The 15,975-nt window shown below is 45.6% G+C and overlaps 1 protein-coding gene across 4 annotated transcripts in view; it reads right to left on the bottom strand.

Moving 5' to 3' along the window:
• Positions 1-15,975, bottom strand: part of RB1 (RB transcriptional corepressor 1) — a 350,867-nt gene that overhangs the window by 160,123 nt on the left and 174,769 nt on the right. For all 4 annotated transcript variants that reach the window (XM_040425458.1, XM_040425460.1, XM_040425459.1 and 1 more), the window contains exons 14-15: positions 11,242-11,298; positions 10,469-10,500 (exon numbers count right to left, since the gene is read on the bottom strand). In XM_040425458.1, coding sequence (XP_040281392.1) covers positions 10,469-10,500; positions 11,242-11,298 — 89 coding nt within the window. The remainder of the gene's footprint in view (positions 1-10,468; positions 10,501-11,241; positions 11,299-15,975) is intronic.

Raw genomic sequence — 15,975 nt, 5'->3', positions numbered from 1 at the left:
ACAGTTTTATTATATTTGCACAATAAAAAAAAAATTCCTGTGCTTTCTGGGACAGATAAATAATGTATAAAGTATGGGTTGTTAAAAATCTGGCATACCTTTTCATTTTTAATAACACATTGTATACATGGGGAATTTATCATAGACTGTTGTTTTACACCAATCCATGATAGCCCCTGAGCTGCAGGAGGATGCGCCTACTTTATGATGAGGTGCACCCTCTATCAGTCCGCCCCCCGAAACTGAAATCCACATCCAATCGTTTTTTTTTTTTTTCTGTAAAACCACTTGCAGCACTAGCAGAAGTATCTTAAGTAGGGATGAGCGAATCGACTTCGGATGCTTCATTCAAGTCGATTCGCATAAAACTTTGCTTTAATTCTAGAATGTATTGGCTCTGATGAGCTGAAGTTATTACTTCTCGAAATCTCGCGAGACTTCGTGTAATACAGTCCTGATCAAAAGTTTAAGACCACTTGAAAAAATCATATTTAGCATGGCTGGATCTTAACAAGGTTCCAAGTAGAGCTTCAACATGCAACAAGAAGAAATGGGAGTGAGACAAAACATTTTTTGAGCATTTAATTTAATGAAAACAAGGAACAAACTGAAACAGGCTGTTTTTCAGCTGATCAAAAGTTTAGGACCACACCTCCCCAAAAAAAATAAATTTTTACTGTATAAAACCTTGATTCAGAACTCTGGTTCGGTTCCAAGGTACCACCTGAAACCGAACCAGAGTTCTGTATCAAGTTTTTTATTAATTTTTTTCAGTAAAATTTAATTCCCGAAGTTATTACACAAAGTCTCGCAAACTTCATGAAGTAATAACTTCAGCTCATCAGAGCCAATACATTCCAGTATCGACTTCGGATTCGCTCATCCCTAATCTGAAGGTTTAAACAGCTAATTAGATGTAGAGGAGTAGTTATATGAAGCAAGTGCTCATCATTTCACTCCTATTCTGAATAAAACCGACAATATAAAAAATTCCAATGCCCCCCTTTCCCAATTTTACACATATAAAATAAACAAAAAAAGATCATTGGTATTACAGTGTCCGAAAACGTCCAAACTAATAAAATATAAATATATTTATTGTGTGTAGTGAATGCTGTAACAAAAAAAAAAAAAATGGGCAATTTGCTGTTTTGGGTCACATAGTCCCAGTCTGCAAAAAAAATGTGCGTGACACACGGTCCGCATATGAGTATTAGACTCACCGGTAATCCGGTTTCCTGGAAGTCTCCATGACAGCACAAACTGAGATTGCCTTCCTCTGATAGGACAGGAAAAAGCACACAGAGGTTAAAAACCCCACCCCCACCCCTCATCGCCAGTGTATTATAACAGGACTAGGACAAGGGGTAGAACGTAAAACTAGCCAAATAGTCTATTGACAAAGAAAAAACAAGATTGGGACAAAGTTGTGCTGTCATGGAGACTTCCAGGAAACCGGATTACCGGTGAGTGTAATACTCATTTGCCCAGTCGTCTCCATGACAGCACAAACTGAGAACTAACAAAGTAACTTAGGGGGGGGGACTACAGCACCTAGGACTTTATGTCCAAAGGCCAAGTCCTCGTCAGCAAACACATCCACCCTATAATGCTTGGTGAAGGTGTGGGCCCTCTTCCAGGTAGCTGCCCTGCAGATCTGTTCTAACGAAGCAGAGGCCCTTTCAGCCCAAGAAGTGGAGACCGATCTAACTGTGTGGGCTCTAAGGGATGGAGGAGCCTCTCTACCGGAGGCTTTATAGGCCTCGGAAATGGTGCATCTAATCCAGCGGGATATAGAGCTCTTAGCTGCCTTCTTACACTTATTTGGACCTGAAAACTAGATAAATAAATTCTTGTCGATACGCCACTCCTCTGTGGCGTGTAAATAATGAAGAACTGAACGCCTAACATCTAAATTGTGGAATCTAGATTCCTGCTCGTCTTTAGGGTTAGGAAAAAAAGACGGGATAACTATATCTTGCAACCTATGAAAGGAGGATACCACCTTGGGGAGAAAAAAGGGGTCTAATTTGAAAACGAGCTTGTCGTCTAGCACCTTGAGGAAGGGTTCCTGTATGGACAGGGCCTGGAGCTCGCAAACCCTCCTTGCGGAGGATATGGCCACTAGGAAGATGGTTTTCAGAGTGAGCCACTTAATAGATAGGGAGAGCAGAGGCTCAAACGGAACATCTGACAGCCCTAAAAAGGACAATGTTGAGGTTCCATGGTGCGACCATATTCCTGACTCAGAATTTTAGTCTATCTGCCGCTTTCAGGAATCTTGCTACCCAGGGGACCTCAAAGGGTGGTATTATAGAGGGCCCCCAAGGCAGACACCTGAACTCGCAATGTGTTAGGGGCAAGAACCAAATCCAGCCCATCCTGGAGGAATTCCAGGATAAGCAGGATATTAGGGGTGGACTGGTTGAACCTGAAACCGCCCCAGGAGGCGATCTTCCTCCAAACCTTAAGGTACGCTTTGGAGGTGTTGGACTTCCTACTGAGTAAGAGGGTCTTGACTACTCTTTCAGAGAGCCCTAGCCCTATCAAGAGGGATTGCTCAGAATCCAAGCGGACAGCTTGAGGAGGTTGGTATTGGGGTGCGGTATGGGACCCTGGGTTAGAAGACCCTCCTCCTGCCGGAAACGAATGGGATCTTCCGGGCTGAGGAGCCCAAACCAGCTTCTCCTGGGCCAGAATGGGACCACCAGAATCAGTCTGCACCTTTCGGACTGAAACTTTTGGAGCACTCTTGGGATTACTGGTATCGGGGGAAAGGCGTAGACTAGGCCCGTCGTCCAGCTCTGGGTAAAAGCGTTTATTGCCACACATGGGTCTCTTTGATTGAGGGAGAAGAAATTCTGAACCTTGCGATTCTTTGCTGATGCGAACAGGTCTAGGATGGGATTCCCCAACGGTCCCGAATCTGTTGGAAAGCGGTCTGGGACAAAGACTTTGCCGACTGAGGTAATCCGCCTGGAGATTCAGGGATCCCTTTAGATGTTCTGCCGCAAGGGATTGTAGATTCTTTTCTGCCCAAAGGAAGATTCGGTCTGAGAGCCTCTGGAGATGACCGTGTCTTGTTCCTCCTTGGTGCTGGATAAATGCCACCGCTGTGGAATTGTCCAAATGGACCAGGACGTGGCGATTTTTGGCCTGTATTTGGATAGACCTGAGGCCTTCCCACACCGCACAGAGTTCTCTGTAGTTGGAGGACCTCTTTCTCTGGTCCTCGGACCAAATACCTTGAAAAGTCTCCGACGCCGTGAGGGCCCCCCATCCCCAAGAGCTGGCGTCCGTCGTGAGGGAAAACACACTTTCCTGCCTCCATGGAACTCCCGATTCCAGGTTCTTGGTCTTGAGCCACCAGCCCAGTGAAGCCTTTACCTCCCGGGACACTGACAACCCCTGGTGCAGGGATGATCGATACCCGTTCCATTGTTTTAGAACCAGCTTCTGTAAAGGTCTCGTATGGAATTGGGCCCAGGCTACCGCGGGGATGCAGGAGGTGAGATGGCCCAGCATTTCCATGCCCTGCCTTATTGAGCAACGGGACTGCTTGGTGAAGTGGAGGACCCTTGACCTCAGCTTCTGTACCTTTAGTGGAGGGAGAAAAGATTTTTGAAGAACTGAATCCAAGAGAATACCCAGGAATACCTTCCGATGGTCTGGGAACATGTCGGACTTCTCCCGGTTGATCAACCAGCCCAAGTTCTGGAGGCGCGAGAGAACCACTTGGATGTGGCTGTGAAGGAGATCTGAGGTTTCTGCTACTATTAGCATGTCGTCTAGGTAAGGGACGATTATTATCCGCTCCTTGCTTAGGGAGGCTACGACCTCCGCCATCACCTTGGTGAATATGCGGGGTGCCGATGATATGCCGAACGGGAGGCACTTGAACTGATAGTGGCAAACTGTCCCGCCTTGCTCCACCACGAACCTCAGATATCTTCTGGAACGGACCTGTATTGGGATATGGAAGTATGCGTCGGAGAGGTCTATTGTAGCCATCATAGACCCTCTTTTGATGAGGTTCACCGCTGACTTGACTGTCTCTATCCTGAACTTGTGGTAGGTGATGTGTTTGTTCAGGGGTTTTAAATTTATGATGGTCCGAAAATTGCCATTCGATTTCGGGACCAGGAATAAGGGGGAATAGTGACCCCTCCCCAAATCTCTGGCAGGTACCTTTTCTACTGCCCCCAGGCGTAATAAATTTCTTACGCCCTCGGATAAGGGAGATTCGAGGCCCTTGGTGAGCTTAGTCAGGACGAACCTCTGCGGAGGAAGGGAATCCAGTTCTATAGTGTAGCCAAGTTCTACGATGCCTAATATATACGGATCCGTGATGGTTTGTTCCCAAACCCCCAGAAAGGAGCTGAGCCTTCCTCCGACCGGGATGATGTCATTGTTTTGATGAAGAGGGAGAGGGATCTCCCCTGTTGGGATTAAGGAAAAAACCTTTTTCTCTCCCGCCTCTCGTAAATCCGCGACCCTCGTGGCTCCTCCTATCGGCCCTGGGATCCTGCTGGGGCCTCCGAAAAAACTGTCTTCTGGACTTGGATTTGTCCTCTGGAAAGCCCTTCTTACGGTCCGTGGCATTCTCAAGGATTTTGTCCAGGTCGGACCCGAACACGTACTGACCGTGAAAGGGTAGAGATATCAGCCTGTTTTTCGATACAGTGTCGCCCGACCAGGCTTTAAGCCATAGTACCCGTCTGGTGGTATTGGACAGAACCGCCGTGCGGGCAGAAAGCCTAACCGATTCTGCAGCGGCATCGGCAAGGAAGAAAGTAGGCTTCTTCAGAAGAGGAATACTATCCAGGATCTCCTCCCGAGGGGCCTTATTCGCTATATGGTGCTCTAGTTGTTCAAGCCGCACTGTGAGTGTACGAGTCACACATGTCGCTGCTACCCCCGGTTTTAGGAGAGCTGCTGTAGCTTCCCAGGTTCTCTTGAGCAGATTCTCGGCTTTCCTATCTAGAGGGTCCTTGAGCTGCGCTGCGTCCTCAAACGTTAGGACCGTTCGTTTCGCTACCTTCGCAACGGGAGCATCCACCCTGGGAATGGCCTCCCAGTCGGCACAGTCCGCTTCGTCGAAGGGGTATCGCCTTTTGAGGCCCCGTGGGATAAAGGAACCCTTCTCTGGCTTCTCCCATTCTGCCCGTATCATCTTCTGGATATTGTCCGGGACCACCGATTTGTGCCTCTCCCCTAAACCCCCGAAAATCTCCTCCTGGACTGACTTGGACCTCTTAGGGACCTCCATCTTAATAGTAGCCCTGATGGTTCGGATCAATTCTTCTATATCCTCTGGGTTAAAGAGGAATCTCCTGTACTCACTACTTTCCTCCAATTCCTGAGATCTAGGCGAAGTCCCCGCATCTGACAAAACAGAGTCGGCCGAGTCCAGATCACTCCCGGAGTAGTCCAGGCCTCTGGAAGAGGATGGTCTGCGGCCCTGACCAGGCTGGGGTATAGGAGAGGCAGGGGGGTCCCTAGCGGCCAACGCTGATTGGACCTCCGTTCTGACCAGAGTCTTGATCTCCTCCATGAAGCTAGAGGACTCTGCCTTCACCACGGTAGAGGTGCAGTCCTTACATAGTAACTTGCTTAGAACAGACGCCGCACTTCCTGGGTCTGGATTTAACGGAGGAGGAAGACTCCTTTTCTCCCTGCAACAACAAGGGAGGAAAGGGTCAACCACTGCAGGGAAAAATAAGCAATATGAAAGGGTGCCAGCAGGCTACTCACACCACCCAGAGTGGTAGGGGGCTCAGGACCTGAGCCAGTGGTGGTAGGGGCGCTCATCTTCTCAGCTTCCGTCCACCTTCTGTCAGCAGGTAGGGTGACCGTGGAGACCTCAGAGCGGCTGAATCGGCTTTACCTTTTTGAATTTGGCGCCAGCCGCGGCCTCCGTGACGTCACGACGCTGGCCACGCCTCCCGGCGTCTGACGTCATCACCTGGCGACTGGAGGGAAGCGCGTCACAGCGTCGCTCCAGCCGCCCTACCTCACTGTTTTAAGCCCGCCTGGGCCGCCACAGAGGGAATATCGCCGGGATCACCATGAGTGAGGGTGACCCGGGCATAGACCGTGCCTGGAGGAGGGAGAGCCGGACCCCGGATCCGACCTCCGGTCTAACAAGTGACACCCCGCCATAGCAGGGTGAGAAGAAAAAGGGTAAAAAATCTAAATAAAAAACTAGGGAACCCAGAAGGGCTCGCAGCACCTCTCTGGCATTCCTTCCTTGACAGGACAGGAAAAAACACTGGCGATGAGGGGTGGGGGTGGGGTTTTTAACCTCTCTGTGTGCTTTTTCCTGTCCTATTAGAGGAAGGCAATCTCAGTTTGTGCTGTCATGGAGACGACTGGGGGAAAGTATTTGGCAGATCTGAAATTTGCGGATCGCAAAATTTATACGGTTGTGTGCATGAGGCCTAAATGAGATAGTTGCAACACTAAGATACTTTGACAATATGGAAAGGGGTTTGCTGCTCACTAAGCAGACACTCACTGAGGTAGATTTGAGGGTGGGTGGCAGTATGGAGGTACAGGAAAGTGAGGTAGCTAGCTGGATAACAGTGTGCCAAGTTGGCAGATGAGGGGATGTCAGTTGAAGGAGAGCACTGCTGCAGCCGGACACTTCCTCTGCCAGTCAGAGGAATGTCAGATCCACTAAGCAGGGGACCAGGAGAGCAGGGCAGGCCAGACAGGTGCTGGTAGTGGGAGACTCAATTATTAGGGGTAGAGATAGGGCGATCTGTCTCAAAGACCGGGATCGTCAAATGGTGTGTTGTCTTCCTGGTGTTCGAGTTCGATATATCACAGATCGAATTCAAAGATTACTGGAAGTGTCAAAGTAAATTCCCCAAAAAACGTGGCCTGTCTGACCCAGTAAGAAGTGCAGCGGTGTCGAACAATATTAAAATAGAAAATCAGTGGGTCAAGATGGCATACACCTCCATATCCTAAGAGAAGTAATGTCGTAGACAGACCCTTATTTCTGATAAATACTGACAGGGGTTCCACAGGATTGGTGCTTAGCAAACGTGGTGCCAATATTTTAAAAAAAGGGGTCAAAAACTATAGGCCAGTAAGTTTATCCTGGAGATGGAGATGCCATCCTGCAGCATCTCAATGAAACTAACTTTATAACACTCCGTCTGCTCCTTCCCATTGAAGGAAACTGGATAACCCCTGTTGATCTGATATTGATGACCTATCCAGAGGATAGGTCATCAATATAGGAAATTAGCAACCCCTTTATCGGTACACACTCAGATTGGGTCACTGTCACTAGTGGGCTATCACATGGCTCATTATTAGACCCTATTATCTTCAATATGTTTATTACTGATCTTGTAGACAGGTGGCAAAATGAAATATAAATTTTTGCAGCTGACACTAACCTGTGTAAGCAATTGACACGGAAGAGGACAGTATACTGCTGCAGATGGATCTGGATAGATTGGAGGCTTGGGCAGGGGGCAGATGAGGTTTAACCCTGAGAAATGTAAGGTTATGTACATGGGAAGGAATAATGCAAGTCACCAGTTGGTAAAACACTGGGCAACAGTGACATGAAAAAAGGATTTAGGAATTTTAGCTAACAGCGAACTAAGCTGTAGAAACCAGTGTCAGGCAGCTGCTGCCAAGGCCAATAAGATAATGGGCTGCATCAAAAGGGGCATAGATGCCAGTGATGAGAACATAGTCCTACCACTTTACAAATCACTAGTCAGACCACACAGAGTACTGTGTACAGTTCTGGGCTCCTGTGAACAAGGCAGACATAGCAGAGCTGGAGAGGGTTCAGAGGAGGGCAACTAAAGTAATAACTGGAATAGGTGGACTACAGGACCCTGAAAGATTATCAAAATTAACTAAGGGGGGATCTAATAACTATGTATAAATATATCAGGGGTCAGTACAAAGATCTCTCCCATCATCTATTTATCCCCAGGACTGTGAGGAGGGGACATCCTCTGCATCTGGAGGTAAGAAGGTTTGTACACAAACATAGAAGAGGATTCTTTACGGTAAGAGCAGTGAAACTATGGGACTCTCTGCCTGAGGAAGTGGTGATGGTGAGTACAATAAAGGAATTCAAGAGGGGCCTGGATGTATTTCTGGAGTGTAATAATATTACAGGCTATAGCTACTAGAGAGGGGTCGTTGATCCAGGGAGTTATTCTGATTGCCTGATTGGAGTCGGGAAGAAATTTTTTTCCCTTTAAGGCCTCTTTCACACGGGCGAGATTTCCATGCGGATGCAATGCTTGAGGTGAACGCATTGCACCCGCACTGAATCTGGACCAATTAATTTCTATGGGGCTGTGCAGATGAGCAGTGATTGTCACGCATCACTTGTGCGTTGCGTGAAAATTGCAGCATGCACTATAGGTGGTTGATCCAGGGAGTTATTCCAATTGCCTGATTGGAGTCCGGAAGAATTTGTTTCCCATAAAAAAAAGAAAAGAAAAATTCTATGGAAACTTTGCAGGATAGTAGTCTGAACTGGATAGATTGATGTCTTTTTCCAGCCTTATAAACTCTGTTACTAACAATACAGAAAGCAGTCTTTATACTCTAGGGGTAGTATAATGTATATCTGCTGGCATTTTTTTTTAAAAAACGCATGCAAATGTATCATTTTTAAACAGATATAACCTAAATAGGTTGTACCACAAATAATATTCTACAGTTTCCTAACTAGCACCTGAATCTGAATACATTATTTAACTGTATGTAATTAATCAACCAGCCTCATCTAATTTTAGAAGCAGCAAAAGCAACAGAAAGAGAGCTGCAGCACACCCCCCCGAGATGCAGTACAAAAGGACACGCCCCGAGCTCTCAGCTTGAAATAAATCTAGTGGAGTTATGGGAGCAATGAACAGGGACATCTATGTACAGTACAGGGCTGGTTCTGGTTTTATTAGAGATAGTCATGTACTACAAGATGTCCGATTTTCATCTCTTACATTAAATCATGGGATAACCCCTTTAAGTTAAAGGAATCCCAGAGGGCCACGATTCAGCCCTAACTATAGTACCAGAAGTTTGTGCAGTGGAGAATAGCTTTCTACTAGTGCAACAAGTAGATTATATTGGCACTAAGCTCAATAAACCCATTTAATGAGCACAGGAATTTGATGGATTGTACTTGTTTAAGTCCTCTCCACTTTATTAAGCTTTTTTATTAAAGGAGTTGGCCCCCACACACACACACACAAGATTTAGGCTAGTGCTACACGACGTCATGTGATACGCGACATTTTGTCGCACCAATGTTGCAAGACAATTTTTACAATGATAGTCTATGGTGTCGCACTGCCACATGCTGCGACACGACAGTAGCAAAAAATCCATCCAAAATGGATTTTTTCTTGCGACTGTCGTGTCGCAGTCGGTCTCATGTTGCAGTGCGACACCATAGACTATCATTATAAAAGTGTAGTTGTGCCCTATGTGTCAAGCAACACATGTCGTTGTGTAGCCCTAGCCTTATAGTGCACATAGTTGAAAAACAATCAATGGGTGTGCGACCACTGAGACCTCCATTGGTCATGAGAATAGGTGTCCTGGAATGTGTTTGAATGGAGCATTACCAGTGCTCTATTAACTGTCTATGGGACCGAGTACACTGCTGGTAAAATGTGGTTTATGGGCCAATAGAATTTTTTTCAACTCAGGCTACCACAACATGACTCCTTATGACATTAAGTGTAACTGTACTTTAAAAAAAAACTTTTGATATGTCATAGTGACATCGCAATAGGTTATGATCAGTGAGGGTCAGAAGGCTGAGGACAAAAGGTTCTCACACAGAGCATCCTCTTTTCCTGCCTAGCTCGTCCTCAGTCCATGTTAGCGCTTCCTACTCCTTGTTTTTGCCATTAGTGAGGGTCTCAGCGCTCATAACCCCCACCCTTCAGAACCTTTGATATCATTATGACATACCAAAAGTACAGTTACACTTTAATGTACATAATTTCACTACTACAGTACATCAATTTATTTGGAATGAGCGCACATAATATTTTATATAAAATGCTGGAGGCCATATTTGTTTGACTAATTAATAATTACAATTTCTGAGGTTTGACACCGTTCAGAAACACAAAGCAGATGAACTCATGGAAAACTCGTGTCACACCCAAAACAGAATTCCACCCGAATACCTAGCTGTAAAATCCAGCTACATAAGGGCTATTGTTAATCCTCCGCTGTATTTCTGGGCAAACAAAACATTAATGTCCCCAATGCAGTCCTTTTACTACTTTGTACCGTACTGTAACACAACAGGAAAACAGCAGGGAAAGCAGCGCTGACAGAACGGAGGGCAGGAAGCAGAAGGCTCTTTATTAACATGATTGAACGTTCCCTTAAGATTTTGAACAGACAATTCTACAATTTCCTTGCAACCTAAAAATACTTTGAATGGGGTCTCTGAAGAACAAACCTGAAGTTCTGCACCGACAAGCGCTCTTGTTCCTGAAAAGCAAAGACACAATATGGAGAACAGCTTGAACTTTAAACAAAAATGCCAATCTCTGATCATTGTAAAAAAAAAAAAAAAAAAAAACTGTACAAAGCATAACTTGCAGAAGTATTAAGCAGAAAACAGGAAACAAGCTCTGTAAGGTCGACTATCATTTGTTTGAAAGAATTTCCTTTTGAGATCATTCATTACATAGCACATGTGACCCTAATAAAAAATAAATAAAAAAATCATATGCAAACATACATGTTCCATTCTTTGAAGGAGCTTACGGTTATCTGACAGATTTGTCAAAGTACACAACCTCCAATAACCAGGGGGGGCATTTGTAGACTACAGGAAGCAGGATTATTGTCCCACAGAAGGGATTAGGCAGCACACTCGCTGGTGGCTGGCATACATGTGTATGGGTACACGGTAGTCAAACCTTCTCACCACCAACAGGATGAAACAAAGGGTCGCTCTCTAAATCAGGCGACATTCTTTATATCAGTCTTTATGAAGTATCCAGGGCAAAAAAAGCACCACAGGATAAGTACAGATCACTGGAAGTCTGACTGCTAGGACCCTCTCTGATCACGAATGGAGAAGCAGTCAAGCATGCTCGCTACCACGCAATTCACATTCTCTATGGGACTGCCAGAGACGGTTGAACTCATCCTGTGCATGGCAAATAAATGTACATCTTGGGACAACCACTTTAATGGATAAACATGTTTTTATTTAACACTTACCGATTTCAACATAGATTCCATGATCCGGTAATGCAAACGCACCCCAAGCTTGTATCGCTATTACAAAAAGAGTATAAAAAAATAAGTAGAACATTAGCATAAATGTTTGTGATCTGACAATCTCACAGAACAGGATGAATTAACAGTAGCAAAATGACTGCTACCCAATAATTGTGCCATGAACAAACAGATGAATATCTGGATAAACCTGTAAAAATGCAATTTGGATGTAGCGTCTTTCACACTCAATTCAGCTTTTTTTTTCTTTTTTTTCTTTTTATAAAAATTGTACAAAAGCATATTTTTTTCCATCACCCATGAATTGTGACACAGAAGTGTCCTGTGCATTTATTTTTCTTTCCTTTACCAGAAAAAAATAAAATATTTTAACTGATCAATATTGACAAATGCAGACACACAGAAATTAACAGAAAACACAGATATAGTAAATGGGACAAAAATGATCCAATGTCAGATGTAATGTGATCCAGCACTGCCACTCTACGGCAGACGGCAGGTCCTGGTGGGTCAAAATGTTAACCAATTTAGGCTACTTTCACACTAGCATTTTGGCTTTCCGTTTGTGAGATCCGTTCAGGGCTCTCACAAGCGGTCCAAAACGGATCAGTTTTGCCCTAATGCATTCTGAATGGAAAAGGATCCGCTCAGAATCCATCAGTCTCCATTCTGCTCTGGAAGCGGACACCAAAACTATGCCTGCAGCGTTTTGCTGTCTGCCTGACGAAGCGAAGCCAAACGGATCCGTCATGGCAGACAATGTAAGTCAATGGGGACGGATCCGTTTTCTCTGAGACAATCTGGCACAATAGAAAACAGATCTGTCCCCCATTGACTTTCAATGGTGTTCAAGACGGATCAGTCATGGCTATAGAATACCTAATACAACTGGATCCGTTCATGACTGATGCATGCGGTTCTATTAATGTAACAGAAGCGTTTTTGCAGATCCATGACGGATCCGCAAAAAAACGCTAGTGTGAAAGTAGCCTAAGTATCCCAAAGCCCATTGCTAGAGTCAAGATCATATGTAATGGCCTAATTTACATTCAAAGACCTGAATAACTTGCACCAACATCATCTTAAGACCAGTTTCACATGACCGTATTCAGTCTGGGAAAAAAGCTCCATGTGGGGGGATGTAATTCCTGGACTGAACACTGCTGCTCTGAAGTGAACTCACAGTACCATTATGATTTATTATGCTGTGAAATCCTGTCTCACCTCGGGTCTATTGAATTATAGTCACAGCATTAGGCGAGTATAGTACAGTAGATCAGTAGTCAGGAAGGAACGCATCATAGATCATTAAAAGGATGCAAGTTAACCTCAGAGGAGCAGTGTTCAGTCTGCAAAATACTGCTCCCACACAGTATTTCTTGGACTGAATACACTCATGCGAAACCGGCCTAACTAACATCTGGACTTGTGCACACTTTTTATCCTATAATTGTAATTTAGGGCAATAAATACACTGCTCAAAAAAATAAAGGGAATACAAAAATAACACATCCTAGATCTGAATTAATTAAATATTCTTCTGAAATACTTTGTTCTTTACATAGTTGAATGTGCTGACAACAAAATCACACAAAAATAAAAAAATGGAAATCAAATTTTTCAACCCATGGAGGTCTGGATTTGGAGTCACACTCAAAATTAAAGTGGAAAAACACACTACAGGCTGATCCAACTTTGATGTAATGTCCTTAAAACAAGTCAAAATCAGGCTCAGTAGTGTGTGTGGCCTCTACGTGCCTGTAGGACCTCCCTACAACGCCTGTGCATGCTCCTGATGAGGTGGCGGACGGTCTCCTGGGGGATCTCCTCCCAGACCTGGACTAAAGCATCTGCCAACTCCTGGACAGTCTGTTGTGCAACGTGACGTTGGTGGATAGAGCGAGACATGATGTCCCAGATGTGCTCAATTGGATTCAGGTCCGGGGAACGGGCGGGCCAGTCCATAGCATCAATGCCTTCGTCTTGCAGGAACTGCTGACACACTCCAGCCACATGAGGTCTAGCATTGTCTTGCATTAGGAGGAACCCAGGGCCAACCGCACCAGCATATTGTCTCACAAGGGGTCTGAGGATCTCATCTCGGTACCTAATGGCAGTCAGGCTACCTCTGGCGAGCACATGGAGGGCTGTGCAGCCCTCCAAAGAAATGCCACCCCGCACCATTACTGACCCAATGCCAAACCAAACCGGTCATGCCGGAGGATGTTGCAGGCAGCAGAACGTTCTCCACGGCGTCTCCAGACTCTGTCACGTCTATCACATGTGCTCAGTGTGAACCTGCTTTCATCTGTGAAGAGCACAGGGCGCCAGTGGCGAATTTGCCAATCTTGGTGTTCTCTGGCAAATGCCAAACGTCCTGCACGGTGTTGGGCTGTAAGCACAACCCCCACCTGTGGACGTCGGGCCCTTATATCACCCTCATGGAGTCTGTTTCTGACCGTTTGAGCAGACACATGCACAGTTGTGGCCTGCTGGAGGTCATTTTGCAGGGCTCTGGCAGTGCTCCTCCTGTTCCTCCTTGCACAAAGGCGGAGGTAGCGGTCCTGCTGCTGGGTTGTTGCCCTCCTACGGCCTCCTCCACGTCTCCTGATGTACTGGCCTGTCTCCTGGTAGCGCCTCCATGCTCTGGACACTACGCTGACAGACACAACAAACCTTCTTGCCACAGCTCGCATTGATGTGCCATCCTGGATAAGCTGCAAACTACCTGAGCCACTTGTGTGGGTTGTAGACTCCGTCTCATGCTACCACTAGAGTGAAAGCACCGCCAGCATTCAAACGTGACCAAAACATCAGCCAGGAAGCATAGGAACTGAGAAGTGGTCTGTGGTCACCACCTGCAGAACCACTCCTTTATTGGGGGTGTCTTGCTAATTGCCTAAAATTTCCACCTGTTGTCTATCCCATTTGCACAACAGCATGTGAAATTGATTGTCACTCAGTGTTGCTTCCTAAGTGGACAGTTTGATTTCACAGAAGTGTGATCGACTTGGAGTTACATTGTGTTGTTTAAGTGTTCCCTTTAATTTTTTGAGCAGTGTATTATATATACCCCCTGCAATGGGCCTTTCTTTGCATATACAGTGGTCCCTCAAGTTACAACATTAATTGGTTGCAGGACGATAATTGTATGTTGAAACCATTTTAAGTTGAGTAATCGGTTCCAAAGCCCCAAAATGTCATCCAAGATTAGAGAAAATATATATATTTAAGAAAAATTTGATTATACTTACCGGTAATCAGTTTTCTTTAAAAAGGACCTTTCACTAGAATAAAAAAAATCTAAACTAAGTGTACAGACATGGAGAGCGGCGCCCAGGGATCTCCCTGCACTTACTATTATCCCTGGGCGCCGCTCCGTTCTCCCGTTATAGGCTCCGGTAGCTTCAGATTTTCAGCTCAACTAGGTAGAGCCTGCCGGCGAATCCTTCTCCCAGGCTGTAGCGCTGGCCAATCGCAGCACTCAGCTCATAGACTAAGAGGTTTTTTTTCTCTCTCAGGCTATGAGCTGAGCGCTGCGATTGGGCAGCGGTACAGCCTGGGAGAAAAAGACGCCGGCAGGCTCCACCCAGTTGAGCCGAAAATGGGAAGCTACCAGAGCCTATACCGGGAGAATGGAGCGGCGCCCAGGGATAATAGTAAGTGCAGGGAGATCCCTGGGCGCCGCTCTCCATGTCTGTACGCTTAGTTTAGATTTTTTATTCTAGTGAAAGGTCCTCTTTAAACCTATGACAGCACCCCTGGAGTGACCGCCGCCTCCTCCTCAGGACAGGAACCAGAACCGCTTTAAAAAGATGGTCCACCCCCTCTACCCCCAGTCCTTTTCCAAGAACTAAGGAACATAACATTTCAATAAATCTAATCATTTCTACATCCCTTTCTTTTTTTTTATTTTTATTACCTCATAGACAAAACTTAATTTGTGTTTTTTGTTTTGTTTTTTTATTATAAATATTAGGTGAAGGGAATTAGCCAGGTGCTGTCAGACTCAAAGAAAACCAATTACCAGTAAGTGTAATCTAACTTTTCCCCTTCGCCTATGACAGCACCCCAGGAGATTAGGCGAGAATAATCAAGGGCGGGACAACAGCTTGGAGCACCTTACAGCCAAAAGCAAGGCCCTCATTAGAAGGTGGCTGAAGTCTATACAGTGTCTGAAAAATCTATGTGGGGAACTCCAGGTCGCAGCTCTACAAATCTGCTCTATAGAAGCAGAGGCCCTCTGATCTAGTAGATTGAGCCCCGAACGCCGAGGGTCGAAGAACCCCCTTGGAAGAGTACGCTAAGTAAATAGCCTGTCTAATCCACCTAGCAATGGTCTGAGAAGCAGCAGAGCCCTTCTTCGCACCTTGGAATAAAAGCAACAGACAGGAGGAGGACCTCCAAGGTTGAGTGACCTGTAGATATTGAATTATACACCTCCTAACATCTAAACAATGAAATTCTGATTCCCTCATTTTTTGGAGAAGCACCGAAGGAGGGTAAAACTATGTCCTGGGAAAGGTGAAAATGGGAAGAGACCCTCGGTAAAAAAGAAGGATCAGGAGAAATCACCACCTGATCCTCCAAGATCCTCAAGTAAGGCTGGTCAATGGAAAGTGCAGCGGTCTCACTAACTCTCCTAGCAGAGGTAATGGCTATGAGAAACACAAGTTTAAGGGAGAGCATCTTTGGGGAAATCATACTGATAGGCTC

The sequence above is a fragment of the Bufo bufo genome, chromosome 3 (genome assembly GCF_905171765.1).
Source record: "Bufo bufo chromosome 3, aBufBuf1.1, whole genome shotgun sequence".
Classification (NCBI taxonomy): Eukaryota; Metazoa; Chordata; class Amphibia; order Anura; family Bufonidae; genus Bufo; species Bufo bufo.
Note: the sequence above shows the minus strand (reverse complement) of the source record. Positions and strands in the feature narration are given on the sequence as shown.